This window comes from Labeo rohita, chromosome 10, assembly GCF_022985175.1.
Source record: "Labeo rohita strain BAU-BD-2019 chromosome 10, IGBB_LRoh.1.0, whole genome shotgun sequence".
Lineage (NCBI taxonomy): Eukaryota > Metazoa > Chordata > Actinopteri > Cypriniformes > Cyprinidae > Labeo > Labeo rohita.
In genome coordinates this window covers 14,035,931-14,053,188 of record NC_066878.1, presented here as the reverse complement: position 1 = coordinate 14,053,188, position 17,258 = coordinate 14,035,931, and the positions used below count along the sequence as shown (strand labels likewise).

Below are 17,258 nucleotides of genomic sequence, written 5' to 3'. Positions count from 1 at the left end.
GGAGAAAAATCCTGAAATGTTTTCCTCAAAAAACACAATTTCTTTACGACTGAAGAAAGAAAGACATGAACATCGTGGACGTCAAGGGGGTGAGTACATTATTTGTAAATTGTTGTTCTGGAAGTGGACTTCTTTAACTGAGCTCCAGCTGTAAACAATATTTATTTGCAGATCCTGAGCACCTTGTAAAATATGTGGTAAATAGGCCTACTGTCGCTCTGTGTAATCGCGAATCGTGAAAGTGAAAGTAAAACACAGATGCACATTCAAAAGCGGTTTCAATTATCCGCATATTAATCACGGCTTCCTGATGCCTTCAATTTGTGTACAGTAATTATCCAATGAGCAATTATCCAATGATACAATTGCGAGAGAAAACACTGAAATATATTTTTTTCTCCCATTGTGTATTTAGGGGTTTTGTAGCATCTCATTTCTTTCCTGAACACGGTGTGATCACATTCTGACACATCCCTAATGGGAAGTGTTATGTATTTTAGATTTATTAGGAAGTTAATAGTTAACAGGAAACACTGATTTCTTGAGTCAGGACTACCCATAATATAGACTGGTCTGTTTTTTGTATTAAAATACTGTACTTGTGCGTTTGACTTATTTTATTTTTCTTTACAAAATCATGCTTAATTATTTCTTCGAGGGTATAAAAGTGTCAGCACACAAATTATTTATTTCTTCATTACTGTGGTTTGACTGTCAATACTGTAGTAGTGGTTCTTGTAGTAAAACCATGGTTTTTAAATCCTATAGTTAAACCATGTTTTTTCTTGCGGTTACTATGGTTTTACTACAAAAACCATAGTTAAACCATGGTTACTGTAGTAAAATCATGGTTGATTTTCACAAGGGTCCAGTGTGCACAAAAAAAAGTGTGAATCGTGATTAAAAAAATCGAAAAAAAGTGAATCGAATTTTAATCAAATCATGAGGTACTGAAAGATTCCCACCCTTATTATTTTACAAGGAGTTTTCAAATTGGGGTGCTAGGCGTCTGTTTTAAAATAATTCATTTTTTTTAGAAAATACATTTTTAAAGCTGTCAGTCTTAACATTTAATATTCTTTTAACTTATTATGTTTAATGCATGATTTATTCTTTTTAGCAAATTTACTAAAACTACTGTATTTGACACTATTATTTTCATTCAGCCCTAATTTTAAAAAGGAACTTAAACCATATCTGCATGTTGCATATTAAGTGAGATGGATATTGTAAAAATGTGAGATATGAGGAAAAAAATGTTTTCCATGAAACTTTACATTCTCAAAACTTACTTTTCCCTATGTAGCATTGTGTCAGCTTGCAAAAGATTTAAACTTTTGCGTTCCCCCGAGAAATATTGCATTCACTTTCAAAATATTGCATTTGCGCAGAACACATTTGCTCTCAAGAAACTTAACATCGCTTGCAAAACTTTTCCCCTGCCTTGAGAAACTTTTTAATGAGAACACAAAACAATTGCTTTTGGTCGCATGGTTTCTCACAAAGTCTCTCAGGGAATGTAGAACATTAAAATATAGTTTTTCTTTTCATCTCTATGTACCTTTACGGGTTCTGTAGCCCTTCTTTTTTGAAAACAAAAAAACAAAACACAATATAATTACACTGAAAGGTATAGTTAACCCAAAAATGAAAATTTCCCCATGATTTACTCACCCTCAAGCCATCCTAGGTGTAAATGACTTTCATCTTTAAGACGAATACATTCGGAGTTATATTAAAAAAAAATCCTGGCTCTTTCAAGTTAGCAGTGAATAGTTGTTGAGATTTTAAAGCAAAATAAAGTGCATCCATCCATCATAAAAAGTGCTCCACACAGCTCCGGGGGGTTAATAAAGGCCTTCTAAAGCAATTTGATGCGTTTGTGTAAGAAAAATGAAGTAGGATGTAGGTGTATAGCATAAGCTCCAGTTATGACCAGAAGTTTTGTTTAAAGGAAAATCAGTCTCCTCCTGGCTTATACTGAAATCCTCCAGCATTTTTCTTTAAAAAAAACCCTCTTTTTTTACTTCTAATTCATGATTGATGTTTTGTTTTGATTGCTTCTCACTTCTTATTGGAGCTTACACTACACCCACGTCATTCACTGGAACGCCACACTAATGAACGTGTGTACGACAGTTAGCGGAAGCTAGAGATTACAGTTTATAAAGTTTTAAATATGGATATTTTTCTTAAAGAAACTCATGAGTTCACTTCAGAAGGCCTTTATTAACCCCCTGGAGTCGTGTGGAGTACTCTTTATGACGCACTTTATTGAAATTCAAATTCTCAACAGCCATTCACTGCCATTATAAAGCTTGAAAGAGCCAAGACATTTTTTAAAATATTACTTCGATTGTATTCATCTGAAAGAAGAAAGTCTTATACACCTAGGATGGCTTGAGGGTGAGTAAATTATGAGGTAATTTTCATTTTTGGGTGAACTATTCCTTTAATATTTGCAGTATTTATATAGTTAGTTGCCTGTTATATTTTAAAATATAAAGGAATCCTGAGATTGAATATATTCCTTGGCATCCAAAAGTTTGAAAGTCCCGTTTCACTTCGTATTTTTTGCTTTTAGCTGTTGAGAGCAAGCCTCACTACGGTTCTCCACCATGTACTTTGACTGTATTCACAGCCTGTGATTCCTCTGGAATTCCGTTCAGTGGTTGATTGGAGATGTCTTCTCTGTGTTTTTAGTTTGACTCTATTTAAACAAGCTGATTAGCAGGAATGTCATCCAAGTTCTCATTCCTCAGATTAGTTCAGTGAAGCATTAGGCCAGGACTTACACCGCTCATCCTGGTACAGTTACATGAGGCTGGTCACAAGACTCCTTAACTTCTTCAAAGCCTCCTATAAAAACCTGACTAGGCTTTGATCATTCTGAGGGTGTACATGTTTAAGTAACTTTTAAGGTCATTTCAACCAATTCTAATGCTTCTATACTGAGGATGTGACAAATAAATTGATGACATAACTGTGAAAAACCTTGCTGTTTTTCTAATCATTTTCTATATTTAATTAATTCCTTTAAATGCTTTTTCTTGAGTTTCAAAATATTTAGCTAAATGCATTTTTAAACAAAATCATCAACTTTGAAGTGATAGACAGGTCTCGGCTGTCAAATATGTTGGTGCTGAGAGACTATATTTAACCAAGGTGAGAAATAATGCATTGAAAATTATCTTGCATTTGTCTTAAAGGAATAGTTCACCCAAAAATGAAAATTCTCTCATTAATTACTCACCCTCATGTCGTTCCAAACCCATAAATAACAGTATTTTTGATGAAATCCAAGAACTTTCTGACCTGTCACAGATGCAACTGACACATTCAAGGCCCAGAAATGTAGTAAGGACATTGTTAAAATAGTCCATGTGACATCAGTGGTTCAACCATAATACGTAAAACAAAAATAACTATTTTAAACAATTTCTTTTTTTCCGTGTCATTCCGTGCATGGTCAGGAGAGTACCACGATGCATTCTAGCAAATGTTATCAAAAATATCTTCATTTATGTTGTGAAGATAAATGAAGGTCTTACAGGTTTGGAACGACATAAGGGTGAGTAATTAATGACACAATTTTCATTTTTGGGTGAACTGTCTCTTTAAATCTGTGAAGGTGGAACCAAAGCGACATCTAGTGGTTAAAGTGTAGGACTGCAGCTCTCAGAACATCCTACACATGTCAGTAAACGGAGCAAAGAGTGGAAAATCTTCTTGATGACTTGTTTCGGTGGAACTTTTTTCATTCAAATTTGAACAAATTAATAAAGTGGGTGGTTTTAAGTTAGTAGGTGTACAGTATGTGCAATTAGGGGATACCCTAAAACACATGCCTGTGTTACAAGTCTGATTTTGAAACCAATAGTAAGAATTGGGCCATGTGCACGCAGTACATCTTACGACACAGAACAGTCTGTAAAACTGAATGCAATATATCCATCCTGAAACTGATCATTCATATCTGCTTATCTAAATCATTATGCTTTCTTACACAAATGTTAACACTCTGTCTGCTAAAAAACACAGTAGACGGAACAAACTAAGTACGTCTTTACAGACGAGGTGTGCGTCCTACACATTATTGTGGCCCATATTTTTGAAGGATGTGGTTGCCACTTGCAGCTTCCTGTCGTGTTCTGAGGTGCGCACAAGGGGTGACGTGACAATCAAAAGCATCTTTGCCTTGGAGAGATTCAGACGGTTGTTTTTTTGTGTTGTTTTTAGTTTGGGCAGGGTTCTGATTGTTGAATGAAACATCGAGGACCACCGGCTGACTGAAGGGACTGGGATTTCTTAAGGAGTTGGGGTGAATTTAAAAGGAGGGAGCCATGACCTCCCTCCTGATGCGTATCTTTCGGATGGGTGTGGAGAAAAAGCGAGTTCGACACTATGAAAACCTGAAGAGGGATGTGGATCCACACCAGACGTGGGAGACTCTGGGAGAACTGGGAGATGGAGCTTTTGGGAAGGTGTATAAGGTAAGGGATTCAAACCGTGGTGAACACGAGGTTCAGTTTGCTGTTAAATGCAAGATAACAGAACACACTTGTGATATATTTCTCTCGGGTCATTTAATGCAAAATTTAAGATTATCAATAAAAGCGGTGAATGTTTAAAAAACTAAAGATACTAGTCTAGGCCTTTAAAGTGGCATAGCCTGATCTAATCTCTCTCATTTCAAGGAAATCCCTCCCTCCTCAGTCTGGCATGTCAGCTAAAGTAACAATCATACTTTTGCAAGTAACTATATCTTGCTCAGTCTAGCTTTTTCAACATGTTCATGCTAAATTACAAGAATCATTCAAAGTGAACAGAAATACAGTTTAAAAAATAAATAAAAATGTCAACTTTCATCAGACTGTTTGATATTTTTAGGTAGAAATCTACATACAACTAACAATTACTGTTTGAAATATACACTACCAGTCAAATGTTTTTGCAAACAGTAATTTGATTCCAAGTACAGCAAAAACAGTACAATTTTGAAATATTTTTACTATTTAAAATACCTGATTTCTATTTGAATATATTTTCAAATGTAATTTATTCCTGTGATTTCAGGTATTTTTAGCATTATTATTCCAGTCACATGATCCTTCAGAAATAATTCTAATATTCTGATTTGCTGCTCAAAAACATTTATTATTATTATTATGTTGGAAACAGCTGAGTAGATTTTTTTTTTCAGTTTTTTGATGAATAGAAAGTTTATCTCAAATAGAAATCTTCTGTAACATTATTAATATCTTTTTCATCACTTTTGATTAAAGCATTCTTGCTAATAAAATTATTAATTTCTATAATTTTATGGTTTCTGAAGGATCATGTGATGCTGAAGACTGGAGTAATTATGCTGAAAATTTACCTTTGATCACAGGAAGAAATTACATTGTAAAATATATTCAAATAGAGTTTTACCATTTAAAAAAAGTCTTCAAAAGGAGTTATTTGAAATAGTAAAATTATTTCAAAATTTGACTTTTGACAAAATTTTTACTGTACTTCTGATCAAATAAACGCAGGCTTGGTGAGCAAAAGAGACTTCCTTAAAAACATCACAAATCTCACTGTTCAAAAACTTTTGACTGGTAGTGTATATGTATAAATATATAAATATCACGCAAGAAAGGGTGCTATTGTTCAGAACAGTATTCCTAAATTCTAACAGCCGATTCACAAACGAAGTCAAAAAATTCCATCGGTTTCCTTCCATCGTCGATGTTTTGTTCCTAAATGAATCACTTTGTGTGAGTCGAGTGAATTGAGTGAATGATTCGATGATTCACTAATAAGAACCGTCACCTAACGCCATCTACTGGCGTAATGATGTAGGCTAACATACGAAATGGCCACTAAAAACACTTAATTATATTAAAATTGTATTTATGAGTTCTTTGCACTTAACGCCCTTGCCGTATATCAACAAGAACTACTTTGGTCCTTAAGTCTGTCTTTAGCAAAAAGGAAGAAATATATGATTGCTGTTACATTTTTGTTTTGTTTGCTCTTCTTGTCTTTTTGTTTTGTTTATTTATTTATTTATAAATGTATTTATTTACCTTTGTAGACTATTTGGTATATTATTATGTCTTTGCTCAATTATTCCTTCCTGTACATGTGTTGTAATTTGTTGTAAAATTTGTTCTGTTAATAAAAATAAAATAAAATAAAAATACTTACTTTTATTTAATACTTAAATAAAAGTAATTTACCTAACTTATTCTCTGAAAACAAATTGTACTGTTTTATACAGTATTGCTTCTCAAGTACCTTGTTTTAATAATAATAATAATAATAATAATATATATATATATATTCTATATTCTATTCTATATATTCTATATATATATATTATTTTTTTCTTTCTGAAAAACAAAACAAATAGCCTGCAAATATGAATGTTTTTCTTGCTGTTACATGTGTTGTCATTTGTTGTAAAATTTGTTCTGTTAATAAAAAAATTAAAAAATAAAATATAAAAAAATTGTAACCATGAGGGAACGCCAGGGGACCATTTTGTGTTGGTGGTGCATATTCTGTGTTTGTCAGTGAGACACAATTTGTGGTTTACTTTGTCAGCATGAGCATACTATTGTTATGATGTCACTAACTTACATTGCATAATCAACTATGCACAATGTATAAACAAATGAAGTTCGCTAATATTTTTTAATGCAGTGTATTTTACATAAATGTTTAAAAACATTTAATTAAACTTTATTTTAGTTCATTTTAAATAAATAAATAAATAAATAGAAATACATTCACATATATAAGAAAGTATAAACCATATGAAAAACAGATTCATACACATATTTTTATTTATAGGTTTCTAAGGTGACAGAAAATGGGGGTTTAGGGCTACACTGTGGTTAGGCAATTTCCTGTTAAACCAAAATGTGAAAGATCAAACATGGCTTCCTGTTAGCGAATTTCAAGCTCATACAAACCAACCTCTCTTTCTGCATAGCTTTCTGAAAATGAATCGCACCTTGCAACTGTACATCTTTCAGCATCTTTGCAGTGTGCATGTCTTCTCGCATCATGGCCTGCAACTGCACAGCTGTTACGTTCTACCTCCCAGTTTTATAACTCCTGATTACCTTCTTGCACTTTTATTAAAAGTCACAAAGTTACAGCAAGTATTACAGTATCTACTGTTAATCTCAGGCACAGAATCAGACTACGGGGGTCCTGGCAGCTGTTAAAGTGATTGAAGTACGAGGTGAAGAACAGCTGGACGACTACATCACTGAGATAGACATCCTAGCATCCTGTCGCCATGCAAACATCATCTCATTGATGGACGCCATCTTCTTTGAGGGCTGGCTATGGGTAAGGAACATCTGTTTATAGGCGTTTTTATTTTTTCAGCTACAGATACGTGCCAAGAGTTGATGTTTATTAAAAATGTAGAAATTATACTTTATAAAACCTGTAGATTTTATATAAGTGGCTTATATATTGTCAAAATATGTCATTTACACCATAGAATGCTTGCTAATTTATCCTTTGAAATGTGATGGAAATGTGTATAACAATAACAAAATATTTGTCAAACTTTTAATAATGACAAAAGAACAGCTCTTCTGTGATGCATGAACATTGATAGTGGACAAACTTAACTAGTGAGAATGGGAAAGTGTTTTAAAGTGAGTTTGTAGGGTTTTTACTTTCTGAAAGTCTGCCCACATGAAAGCACATTCTTATATAGTTAAACTATTATAGTGTGTATTTCCTTAGAGTCTCTGGTTTGTCTTTTTAGATCCTGATCGAGTACTGTCCTGGAGGCGCTCTGGATGATATCATGTTGGGTGGGTGGAACAGACTTGGCAGTTTTCAGTCATTTATGGTTGTATCCGTATGGCATTATCATACTTTATCTATATTTTTTTCAGAACTAGAGCGCGGCCTTACAGAGCAGCAGATCAGTGAGGTGTGCTGTCAGACTCTGCAGGCTCTTTCTTATCTGCACCAGCATCACATTATACACAGAGACCTGAAAGCGGGCAACATTCTTCTCACATTGGACGGACAGGTCAAACTAGGTACAGATATACTGTTCTATCACGTTTTTAGACCCAAATACACTGTAAATACAGTCAGTGCTGTATCTATGTTTTTTTTCTTTCATGCAGCTGACTTTGGTGTGTCTGCAAAAAATGACTATACCCTCCACAAACGATCAACTTTCATTGGAACTCCATACTGGTGAGACTCTCTTACATTTGGTCAAATGCTCTTTCTGTCATCCCTCGCTTTCTGTCAACTCTCCCTTTAAAGAAAAGTCTACTGAACTTCAAAATAAAATAAATTCATTAATTAAAATTTAAAGAGATAGTTCACCCCAAAGTGAAAATTCTGTCATTAATTTATCACCCTCATGTTGTTCCAAACCTGTAAGACCTTCGTTCATCTTCGTAACACAAAATAAGATATTTTTGATAAAATCCGAGAGCTTTGCATACACTGTAAAAAACAATTTGTTGAGTCAACTTAAAATAATTTGTAATTTTAAGTTCAGTCAACTCAAAAAAAGTTTATTCAACTTGAAATGTTAAATTATACTAAGTGACAACTTAGATATTTGAGTTGAATCAACTTAAAATTTTAAGGCAGCTGGGTTACTTACCCATCTGTTAAGTTTAGAAAATACAAATAACTAAGTTGTTACTTAGTACAACTTAACATTTCAAGTTGACTAAACTTATTTTAGTTGACTGAACTTAAAATTTTAAGGCAGCAGGGTAACAAATTATTTTAAGCTGACTCAACAAATGGTGTTTTTTATTTTTTACAGTGTAGACAGCAATGCAACTGACACGTTCAAAACCAAGAAAGGTAGTAGGGACATAGTTAAAATAGTCTATTTGACGTCAGTGGTTCAACCGTAGCATTATAAAAGCTACAAGAATATTTTTTTGTGGCAAAGAAAACAAAAATAATGACTTTATTCAACCATTTCTTCTCTTCCATGTCAGCCTTCGACGTGCGTTCACAAGAGTGTGGTGCTGCTGACACGCTAACCAGCTTTCTCATGTAGAAGTCATTATTTTAGGGGTCTTTTTGCACACAAAAAATATTCTTGTAGCTTCATAAAATTAAGGTTGAACCACTGATGCCACATGGACTATTTTAACAATGTCCATATGACATACTACATTTACTTACTACATTTCTTGGCCTTAAACATGTCAGTTGCGTTGCTGTGTGTTTCAAGGTCAGAAAGCTCTTGGAATTCATCAAAAATATCTTAATTTGTGTTCTTAAGATGAACGAAGGTCTTATGGGTTTGTAATGACATAAGGGTGAGTAATGACAGAATTTTCATTTTGGGGTAGCTATATCTTTATTGAAAGAGAATCACCATTAGAACATAACAACAAAATATTTTGTCTTTCAAGGATGGCACCGGAGGTGATAATGTGTGAAACATCGAAGGACAATCCTTACACGACTAAAGCTGACATCTGGTCATTAGGCATCACTTTAATTGAAGCTGCAGAGATGGAGCCTCCTCATCATTCTCTCAACCCCATGAGGGTCTTGCTGAAGATCACCAAATCTCCACCACCCACACTCTCCAGTCCTCGCCAATGGTGAGTCGCCACTTCTTTATCCCCTCTCTAGATCTGCTGAGGTTTAGGCTTAATCTTTATCTTGATTTTTGCCACTAGGTCATCACATTTCCAAGATTTTCTTCGGAGGACCTTGCAGAAGAACCCGGAGTCTCGTTGGGGAGCCCAACAGCTCATGGCTCACCCTTTCGCTTATGCGGGACGAGATGGACGAGCGCTTAAAGAACTCATCGCTGAGGCCAAAGCAGAGGTCACTGAGGTCATAGAGGCTGAGGTAAATACATAGGTCAATGACATGATGTTTAAATATAATGATACACACATTTCTATTTCAGACAAATTCTTTAAAGAATCCTATAAAACGTATTAAGGTTTCCATAAAATGTTAAGCAGCACAACTGTTTTCAACATTGATAATAATAATAAATGTTTCTTGAGCAGCAAATCAGCATATTAGAATGATTTCTGAAGGATCATGTGACACTGAAGACCAGAGTAATGATGTTGAAACTTCAGCTTTGTATCACGGGTATACTTTGCATTCTAATACATCTTTTTCTGCATTTTTTCATCTGCAGTCTTTGTTAGATCTCCAATCTTCTGCAAAGGAGATGGTCACCGCAGAGGCAGAGCAAACAGCACCACCACCAGAAAAAGCAGTTGAAGAGCAAGGACCACAAGAACCTGAGACTCCTCAGAAGACCTCTGTTCCAGATGCTGTTCCTCAGTCTCCCACCAACTCAGAGCCAATAGCTGAGGTTAAAGTAACCCGCAGGGGTTCTCAGGCTACAGACAAAGCTCAGAAGAGATCAAGACGCCTATCGGTTCCAGGCAATCTTCTCTCATTTTTTACTGGCGGCCCCCGCCGCAAATCTGGGTTTTGGGGTGAGAGTCCTCTTGTTCAAGGAAGTAAGGACTCAGAAGTTTCAAGTGCAGCTGCGGAAACCGTGGGAACTTGCCCTTCAGATGGCAAAGAAAGTGAAAGCACTGACGAACTGAAGGAACGAACATCTGACGTAGTTGATGCTCCAAGTAAAAAGACTGCTGAAACCAAAGACAAGGAAACTAAAGTAGAAACTGACAAGGAGGAACCCCAGAACTCAAACCATGCAAACACACCAGCACAAACAGAGTTAGCAACAGATTCCTCTGAAAAAGAAACACTAGATCAAACCAAGGAGGACACTGACGCTGAAGAAAATGTGAAGTTTGATGATTCAGGAAACAATGACCAAACATTTTGGAAATCCCTCAAAAAACCTGCTATTGTTAACAAAGACACAGCACATCCACAGAGCACACCGGTTATAGCCTTGTGTTTGGAAACACCACTAGCTAAAAAAACTGAAAAGAATGAGGGAAATTATAAACATGAGTACCTTGATTTGGCCTGTCCCTTGAAAACTTGCAATTCTGTAGATATAAACAAAAACCTAACTGTTGAGATGCCTTCTAGTAATGTTTCTGAAGAAGTTCCTGACCTTAAAGCAGCACAACAGACACCTGAACCATCAGAAAATGATGCTGTTGAAGAAAGAACGGAGGACAATGTAGAAGAACAAGGAGAACTGGAGACAGATGGAGGAATGGAGGACGCAACAAAAGAGGAAAGCAGTGAAAATGGCATAGATGTTGACATAGGGACAGAAGAACATATAACCAGCAATGAAGATCACATTACCGTGAAGGTAGAGTGTGAGGATGTCAATGAAGCTGTTGAGGAAGAGCATGTTACCACTGAGGTAGGCCATGAAGATGTCAACTCAAGCAACGAAAAGACTGAGGAAGAGGAGGGCTGTGAAAAAGACCAAGATCTTTGTACAGAAACAGAGGAAGAAGAACTTTCAACCAACAAGGAAGATGTTACCATGGAGGTTGATCAAGAAGATTCAGACTCAAGAAATGAAAACAGTGAGAACACAAGAAAATCTGATCCGGATGAGGAGATGGAAATACCAACCCAAGATGAGACAACCACTGATTCACAGTTGCCAGAGATATCATGCCAAAATAAAGAAGACACCAGTTCTGATGGAGAAAAGATCATCATTAGTATTGAAGAGGATGCTCCTGGTGATCAAGACAAAACAAGTTCAACAGAAATCTGTTCTGAAAAGAAAGAAGATGAAACAGATTCAAAGGAACCTGAACATGAGCTTCAAATTAATACTAATAATGTACCTGTTTTAAATGTTGCAGAAGAGCAGTCAAAAGATCTTGGTGAAGATACAACAGATGCTCCTGGACTAAAGCTGAAAAAGCAAGTGATGTTTGCAGTTCAAGAGGACATAAATGAGCAAGAAGGGCCACTCGCAAATGGCTTGAAAATTTCAGACTTAACACCACCTCATGAATCGAACGGGTCCACACCTAAGGAATCTAATGAAGACAATCTTCCACCTCTTTCCCCTACTGAGCCTCCGCTGTCTCCTGGATTTGAAACGGTAAGTCTGAAACAAACGACTTGCTAAAAACAACCAGACCAAATAGATATTGAAACTGTTCTCTTTCTGTATTATCGATTCAGGAATTGCACCCAAGCAGGCGAACCGTTAAAAAGACACGTAAATTTATGGTGGATGGTCGTGAGATGAGCGTCACCACTTCCAAAGTGGTTAGTGAGGGGGACAAGATGGAGCAACAAATGCGCTCCAACAGGTAATGAGTCTTGATGCTTTATAGTGTACATGCATGAATGAAAGTGTCACATTCATATCTTCTTGGGTGTTTGCAGACGGCAGGAACTGCATGCGTTGAAACTCTTGCAGAGAGAAGAGCAGAGAGAACATGCTCAGCTGGAGCAGAAACTACAGCAGCAGCGAGAGCAGATGTTCCGCCACATAGAACAAGAGATGACTGTAAGCCACAAGCCCTTTGGCCTCAGTTAACAACCTAAGATATGCTGCTAAACAGAAATGTTTCCATTCGGGTTCTTGTCTAAGAACAACCCCAAGACACTTGCCCATTAATAACCTCAGTTCTCAGCTGAATGGTTATCTTGTTGCAGAGCAAGAAGCAGTACTATGACGGTGAGCTTGAGAGACTTGAGAAACAGTACCAGCAGCAAAGCAGCCAGATGGAGGCTGAGCACACGTCCCGGCTCAGGGAGGACGCACGCAGACTCAAGGCCCAGCAGGAGAAAGAGCTGAGCCGCAAGAGCAGTGCACTGAAAGCTGACCCTAAAGAGGTATGGACTGATGCATTTACTCACACTTATACAGCGTTAAACTCAAACACATGAAAATAGTCACTTGTGTGTCTGTTTTTGTTTTAGGAGCAGCGGTTTCTGCAGAAGCAGCAGCAGGAGCTGAATGAAGCTCTGCAGAAGGGCGTTCAGGAACATAAGAGGAAGGTGGCGTCCATGGAGTGGGAGATAACGGTCAAATCTCAGCAACTCAAGCGAGGTAAATATGCAGCTGCTAATAAGCATATTTATTATGTAGTTTGTACATCAGTCTTTATGGCTGTGGTCATTCTTTAAAATACACTGTTAAAACTAAACGTTCCAGTTAGCCGATAGTCTCGTGGGCAGAGTGCGGCAACATATAATGCCACTGCGATACAGGCGTCCCGAGTTTGAAAAATAAATCTTAATAAATAAATAAATAAATGTTCCAAAAGTTGGGTTTTCACAACAGTGGCAAACAACAACAATTTTTGGTTCCACAAAGAACATTTTTGATTTTTTTTTAGTGTAAAGAACATTTTAAGAATCTTAAGAGCCCTTTTCCACTATAAAGAGCCAAGAGTGTCACATAAATAAAATAATATAAATGTTATAAAAATAAAATAAAAATAAAATAATATATTTTTTTACTGTGACTTTATTTTGAACATGTAAAATTAATACAATAAAAACTAATAAACAAAACAAAACTCACTCATTAATAACATTAAATAATAATAATATTATTCATCAAGTTAACTTCATAATTGTCATCTCATGTATATGCTTATCCCCATATAAAAACAGTAACTAACTAATCTGTTATTTTTTAACAGAATTCTCAGTTAATTAGAAATTAAAATGTAAATAAATAGCTTCTTAAACTTATAAATAAATGTACTTAGATGTATGACAAATCCATGTCTAAAATTATAGTTAAATGTAACACTGAATAATAAATTGACAGATAATTTTGAAATACAAATTTTGCATTAGATTTATTTGTCAGTCTGAAAAGCAAAAAAATGAAGGAATCGGCAATCAAATGTGTAATTCCAAAATAAAAATGTAACAATTGTTGTTTGTATTGTTTTTACCAATAAAAAAGAATTAGGTAAAATATTTTGCATATTTTTGTATTCATTTCTACTAGTGTTTTCAAACAATTAATTGTGATTAATTGCATCCAAAATAAAAGTGTTTGTCTAGACAATATATATGTGTGTACTGTGTATATTTATTTTGTATATGTAAGTACTCACACATGCAAATATATATTTAAGAAACATAATATATGTTGTTTATATATTAAAAATATTTATATATAATATCAATTATATGAATAAATATATACATGCAAATACATTTACATTTTTAGATATTTTATATACTGTATGTGTGTATATTATATATATATATATATATATATATATATAATATACACAGTATACACACATATAATATGCAATATTGTTTGACAGCACTGATTTCTACTTATTTTTTCAGTTTGAGAATTTTTTTTAATGATTATATTTTTAATTAATAAATTCAGAATTGATTCATTTTTTTAATGCGGTACTCCATAGGTCATTCAGGTATTTCATGTGTACAGTAAGTTTGCATATATGCACTGTAATAGTAAATAAATAAAGCAGAAGCTTTGCACTAAATGCAAATAGCAATAGATTCTATTTAGATTCTATTTTTTTCTGCTATTTATAATACTTCTTGCAAATAGTGGCAATTACTTGCACATCATTTGCAGTACATTATAAAACAGTATGCAATTGAGTGTAAATTATCATTTTAATTCAAATTATTAAATGTATGCCACCTTAATGAGAAAATATAAGCCCTCCTTACACCTACCCGATATTTTATATTCAACTTTTAGATGATTTCCTTCATTTTTCAGTTTGGCAAAAGGCAAATTCGAACCTGGGTCGATCGTGTCAAAAATGACTATGGCACACACTTTACCATCTACACCCTTGGAGATATTGTTAAACTGTTGTCTTTTGTAGTGTTGACTAGCCCAATCACGTTAGTGGGCGGAGTTAGTGTAAGTAGCCTCTGCCAACAAGACAGGCTATTTGCGCTTACTGTAAATAGAATGAATAATGTTCGTTGTGCAAATACTATATACAGAAATGTGATTCTAAACATTGTTTCCTTACTTCTCAAGCTCGTGAGGCAGTGATTTGGGAGTTAGAACAGCGCCATCTACAGGAGAAGTACCATCTGTTCAAACAGCAGGTGAAGGAGCAGTACTCCCTACAAAGACAGCAGCTGACCAAGAGACACAACAAGGTAAATTATGCAGCATCCTCCAAAAGCATTATCTTCTCTACGTTATCCTGACAGTCTTCTGCGGTTCTGTTCTCTCATGTGGTAGGATAAAGAGAGAGCGTCTCGGTTTCAGCAAGCTCTATTGGAGGAGCAGAAGTCATTGCAGGCCCAAGAGAGAGTGTCCTTTCAGAAGGCCCAAAAAGCTGAAGCAAAGTCCCATTTGAATCAGTTCAAGATGGAGCTCAGAAAGCAAGGCCTGAACGGTCCTGAGCAGCGACAATGTCTCACACAGGTTTGGATTCAGAACAAATACTTAATGCTTATTACTTAAATTAAAAACAAAACTGCAACCTGTCTTTTCTGGTGCTCCTTCAGTTTTTGTCAGAGGAGGAAGCCAGACAGAAGCAAGAGAGACAGAGTCTTCAAGAGACTCATGAGAGCCAATTGAAAGTGGTGCAGGAACAATGTGATGCCAGTGCAGCTGAGCTACAGCAGCTTCAGGTACATCAACATCAACTGGAGAGCATCTTTGCAGGGAAAGTGGTTCTCAATGTCCTTGTGTTTGGATTTTAGAATGAGAAGCTCCAAATTCTTGTGGACATGGAGAAGAAAAAGATCAAAGCTCTGGAGGATGAACACACCCTGGAGCTCAACGAATGGAGAGATAAGCTTGCATGTAGAAAAGAGGTTAGGACCGAATAGTAAAAAAGAGAGTTTTAAAGCTTTTTAATTGGGAAAATGCATGACGACTGTTGTGTGTTTACGTTTAGGTGTTAGAAGAAGACCTCGCTCGCAGACGTAGAGAAAAAGAAGGAAACAGGAGACGAGGCAGTGAGCCGGAAAACCGACATGCAGCTCGCCGTCCAAAGTTCTTCCATAATCTAAGCTTTTCCTGACAAAGTTAAGAAATACTCTAAACCCCAGTGTCTTTATATACAGTAAATATACACTACTGTTCGAAACTTTTGGGTCACTATGAATTTTATTCTTTAAGAAATTACAGATTTCTTTGATTTCTGGCCCAAAACGAATTGTATCTCATGTTTAATCACTATAGAGAGGCCTGAGGTAAAGCTGCTCTTCACGGGTTCATGAGCGTGAACGCCTGCTGACGCCCTGGACCTCACATCTCTGAAAACATTGAAGCAAATTTTTCAAATAGATGTTATTTTTATTAACAATCCGCATATTTTAAGTCTAAACACATACATTCTCGCCTAAAACTACACGAGCTGACACAAAAACAGTATTATTTATTTATTATTTAGTGATACCAACGGCGAAGTGGTTACAGTTCTGTTATCACTAGAATATCGCACTCCTCTCAGCCAATCAGATTCAAGGACCAGAAATAACGGTATTAATTGTAAAAATATTTCACACTATTACAGATTTTGCTGTAATTTTGATCAAGTAAATGCAGCCTTGGTAAAAGACATTTTTACGACCCAAACTTTTGAACAGTAATGTATGTATGTGTGTGTGTTTGTATGGGGCTAGTTGTCACATGGGGATATATATATGTGTATATGACCCTGGACCACAAAACTTAAGTAGCAAAGGTATATTTGTAGCAATAGCTAAAATGATCAATTTTTCTTTTATGCCAAAAATCATTAGGATAGTAAGTAAAGATCATGTTCCATGAATATATTTTGTTAATTTTATTAACCGTAAAAATATCATAACTTAATTTTTGTTTAGCAGTATGCATTGCTAAGAACATCATCCGGACAACTTCAAAGGTGATTTTCTCAATATTTAGATTTTTTTTGCACCGTCAGATTCCAGCTTTTCAAATAGTTGTATCTCGACCAAATATTTTCCTATATATATATATATACATCTCAAGTAACAAAAAATACCCTTATGACTGGTTTTGTGGTCCTGGGTCACATTTGCAGGAGAACATTTGAGTTTTGGTTGTTTTTAAAATTTATTTACCCTAAGAAAAAATATAACAACCAGCCCTTGTAAATATAAACACATCATATACACAGAATATATGGGCATTTGGGTTAAGTTTCAGAATATTTTTCTGTGGAGTTTATGTATTTTTGTAAATTTGTTTAAAATCTTCTTAGTTATAATTCCTCTGTAAGTGTATCTTGTAGCCTAAAGAGCTGTGTAAATAAAATTGTTTAACTATTTTAGACATAGTCTATTCAGATTTTATCTCTGTGTGAGAAGCTTTTCTATAGTCATTGTCA

General features: G+C 35.3%; 1 protein-coding gene across 1 annotated transcript; it reads left to right on the top strand.

Annotated features, from left to right (window-relative positions):
- The first annotated feature begins 4,152 nt into the window (after nt 1-4,152).
- si:dkey-81j8.6 (serine/threonine-protein kinase 10) lies at nt 4,153-16,634 on the top strand. The gene is made up of 17 exons (XM_051120341.1): nt 4,153-4,493; nt 7,186-7,350; nt 7,781-7,829; nt 7,914-8,063; nt 8,154-8,226; nt 9,420-9,614; nt 9,693-9,867; nt 10,172-12,037; nt 12,121-12,251; nt 12,328-12,451; nt 12,601-12,780; nt 12,868-12,997; nt 14,945-15,069; nt 15,155-15,340; nt 15,424-15,549; nt 15,622-15,735; nt 15,819-16,634. Exons 1-17 carry the CDS (start codon nt 4,344-4,346, stop codon nt 15,942-15,944), a joined length of 4,065 nt encoding a protein of 1,354 aa, XP_050976298.1. The 5' UTR covers nt 4,153-4,343; the 3' UTR covers nt 15,945-16,634.
- The last annotated feature ends 624 nt before the right edge of the window (nt 16,635-17,258 follow it).

Coding starts and splice junctions, on each gene's coding strand:
- si:dkey-81j8.6 (XM_051120341.1), top strand. CDS start 4,344: ATGACCTCCCTCCTGATGCGTATCTTTCGGATGGGTGTGGAGAAAAAG. Junction 12,252..12,327: donor CAACAAATGCGCTCCAACAG/GTAATGAGTCTT, acceptor GGGTGTTTGCAG/ACGGCAGGAACTGCATGCGT. Junction 12,452..12,600: donor ACATAGAACAAGAGATGACT/GTAAGCCACAAG, acceptor ATCTTGTTGCAG/AGCAAGAAGCAGTACTATGA.